Below are 3507 nucleotides of genomic sequence, written 5' to 3' on the forward strand. Positions count from 1 at the left end.
TCTAAACCTGCTCTGAAAATACAAAAACGCTTTTAGTTTGAGGATAAAATATAACCCTTATTTGTAACCATTCATTACAGACAAACCAGTAAGAGGGATGAAACTAGTCCATCTGAAATTTTTTTAAACAATTCATATGAATGAAAACACATGCTTAATACAAACTATTTTCTTTAGAACTACACGGTACATACTTTGAGGTAAATTCTCATAGAAAGAAGTGACCATGTCAAGATGATAAGCAAATTACTTCGTACAAGAGATGGATGCAAAGAAACTAAAGATTTTAAAAAGCCACATCCACCACTTCAAAAGTTTTACCTGTAAGGGATAAAATTCAACACATCACTACCAGGGCAACAGCCAAGAAGAAGAAAAAAAAAAACCCACAGGACCTTTTAAAAGTTTCTCGAAGTACACATCAAGAATTAACAAGAAAATTTTTCAACTAACATCCCTTAAAACGGTACGGAATGGATCCTAGAAAAAAATGTTAGACATGTACGGTCAAACACAATGATTTATTAAAAATAAAACGTAAAAATGATTTTTGTACATATGCTTCCAAATTTCGGGCATGGGATCCAAGGAGATTTCATAGAAAACGCTGTAGCCAGATATCAAGTCCTTACAACAAAGTAAACTAACCCGCCCAACCCCCGCCCAGGTTTTGCTACAGAATCAGCAAGTTCACTCCCTCCCCCCAAAAATAACACAAATTAAAACAAGACATCTTGCTAGTATAAAAACGACCAAGGTCCAAGTAATAATAAAAAAATAGAGTCCATCAATGACTGTAACACAAAAATGTGTATGTGGGGCCAAGTCCATCTTCAGAGGGAGACAAGGGAGGTGGCAGGCAAACAGGGCAACACCCCCAAGGGTGAACAGCCTAAGAAGTGGCTTCCCCAAGGGCAAAACGGGGAAGGCGATGGGAGGGGAAAGGACTTAGGAGTCGACCCTAGTTGGGTGGTTGAAAACAGCTACCCCTATAGCCACTCCCAGGCATTAAAAAAATTTTAGAAGGAGCTGCCTCCATACCCACCCCCACCGCCATAGCCACCTCTGTAAGGTCCACTGTTACTGCGACCTCCCCAGCTGCTGCCTCCTCCACCGCCGCCGCCACCGCTCTTCATGGGCCCATAGGACGACTGGTGCTGGCTGTAGCTACCGAAGCCGCCGAAGCCGTTACCGTAGTCGCTTCCACCGTAGGACGAACCGCCTCCGCCGCCTCCGTAGGCGTTGTAGCCACCGCCGCCGCCGTAACCACCGTAGCTGTTGTAGCCGCCGCCGCCCTTAGACAGGCCGTTCTGGTCACGACCACCGCCCCGACCCCGACCGCCCCGGCCGCCCCGGGAGGAGCGGGAGCCGCCTCCGCCCCCACCGGAGTGGATATCCTCCTTGGGGACAGCCTTCTTCACCTCCACGCGATGGCCCTGGATCGGATGGAACTTGACCACCGCGGCCTTGTCTGCCGCGTCGTGATTCTGAAAATACACGAAGCCGAAACCACGCTTCTTGCCAGACTGCTTGTCGGCAATAATCTCGGCCTTTTCCACGGTGCCAAACTGCGAGAAGTGCTCTATCAGGTCGCCCTCGGCCACGTCTCCCTTAAGGCCCCCGACAAAGAGCTTCTTCACCTTGGCGTGGGCACCGGGCCGCGCCGAATCCTCCCGGGACACCGCCCGCTTCAGCTCCACCGTGTTGCCGTCCACGGCGTGGGGCGAGGCGGCCATGGCGGCATCGGCCTCCTCCACATTGGAGTAGGTCACGAAGCCGAAGCAACGGGAGCGCTTGGTCTGGGGGTTCACCACCACCACGCAGTCCGTCAGGGTCCCAAAGGCCTCAAAGTGGCCGCGCAGGCCCGACTCACTCGTCTGCACGTTGAGGCCGCCGATGAACAGCTTACACAGCTGGGAATTCTCCATCTCCACGGCCCGGGCCTTCCCCCCGCCCTGCGAGCTCCGAGGTTTCGCCGTCGCCGTTATCGTTAGCTAAGGCTTCTTCACAGCTTGGGCCCAGCCGTCGCTGGAGCCGCCCCCGCCGGTCACCGACGGGGAAGGGAAGAAGGGAAGGGAAGGGAAAGAGGAAGAGAGGAAGGGGAAGGGAAGGGGAAAGGTGCCGGCTAGAGGGCGATCCGAGGAGAGTTGAAGGCAAGCGAGGACGCCGCTACCGCCACCTCCGCTCCCTTATCTGGGCACCACACAAAGAGGCCGCTGAACGCGCGCGCACCCTCGCCGAGGCGTGCGTCACCGCGGACGTACGACAGCCCAGGGCTGCCCGCCAATCCCCGCCTCGCTCTCATTAGTCCCGCCTACCGCGCTGCCGCGCCGCTCTAGGTCACGGACTCCCCGCCCTCCGCGGTCTATTCAAGCCCTCGGCCTGCGCTGCTCCCACCACCGCCTCTACCGCCCCGTTTTCAACCCCAGGACCCTCAGTTCACCCTGACTAGGGACTCTCCCTGCCCTTAGCGAACCTTTGCGATTCATTTGCCCCCAGCCCCGCGGCTGTTCCCGGTGATTTTCCCCCTCCCCTAGCCGTGTCCCCTCGCCAAACTCCGCAGTGGCGTTCGCGCCAGCCCCTTGAGAGACGTGTCAGCTCAGCCAATCACGGCGATCCGCTCGCACCCACTTCCGTTTGCGGCAGCTGCTGGACGGGCGCGCTCCCCGGTGCGCGCTGGCCCCGGCGCCCCTAGCGTGCAGAGCTCGCTCGCCACCCCCACGCCTCCTCCCGCCCTGGGCTGGCCGCGGGGTGGGAAATGGGGGAGGGGTCGAACAGGGGACGCGCTGGGGGACGTTCCCAACGGCTGCGGCCTGGGGCGCCACGCGCGGGCTTTTTGAAAACTTGACTGTTGGGGTTGGGGGTCCGGATTTATTTGCCGTGTTTCGGCCGGGCCGCTACACCTGGCGTCCTCGCCCCTCCCGTCCGCACAAAGATGGAGGGAAGAGGCCTAGTCGGGGAAGGCAGTTATTAACCGTTTATAGTGGGCCAGAGCGGCGATTAGACTAAAACGCGGGCACGTGGCCCTGCGCAAAAGAGAGCCCGAGGCCATGTGAAGGACAGCAGCGCGCCTCCAGACTTTCCGACCAAGGCGTGGCGCGAAACCCCCGCCACCCCTAGGCCGTCCGTGAAGCCCTCCGGCGACACTCCTCTCAGCCTCCCTTCACGCATTCAGACAGAGGACATTTTCATATTACCCCAGTGTACACATATATTTTTCTTTTTTCTTTTTCGCTGTACGCGGGCCTCTCACTGTTGCGGCCCCTCCCGCTGCGGAGCGCAGGCTCAGCGGCCATGGCTCACGGGCCCAGCCGCTCCGCGGCATGTGGGATCTTCCCGGACCGGGGCACGAACCCGTGTCCCCCGCATCGGCAGGCGGACTCTCAACCACTGCACCACCAAGGAAGCCCTGTACACATATTTTTATATGTTTACGTTATCTGTGCGAGCTTCCTTCCCAACTAAAACGTTAGGTTTTGGGGTTTTTTTTTTGCGGTACGCGGGTCT

General features: G+C 57.0%; 1 protein-coding gene across 1 annotated transcript; it reads right to left on the reverse strand.

Moving 5' to 3' along the window:
- Positions 1–502: 502 nt before the first annotated feature.
- Positions 503–2243, reverse strand: HNRNPA0 (heterogeneous nuclear ribonucleoprotein A0). Its single transcript, XM_067731829.1, has one exon. It carries the CDS (start codon positions 1926–1928, stop codon positions 1020–1022), a length of 909 nt encoding a protein of 302 aa, XP_067587930.1. The 5' UTR covers positions 1929–2243; the 3' UTR covers positions 503–1019.
- Between the last annotated feature and the right edge of the window lie 1264 nt (positions 2244–3507).

The sequence above is a fragment of the Pseudorca crassidens genome, chromosome 3, assembly GCF_039906515.1.
Source record: "Pseudorca crassidens isolate mPseCra1 chromosome 3, mPseCra1.hap1, whole genome shotgun sequence".
Classification (NCBI taxonomy): domain Eukaryota; kingdom Metazoa; phylum Chordata; class Mammalia; order Artiodactyla; family Delphinidae; genus Pseudorca; species Pseudorca crassidens.

What these genes read in the sequence shown, in the direction of transcription:
- HNRNPA0 (XM_067731829.1), bottom strand. Translation starts at nt 1,928, where the DNA reads ATGGAGAATTCCCAGCTGTGTAAGCTGTTCATCGGCGGCCTCAACGTG.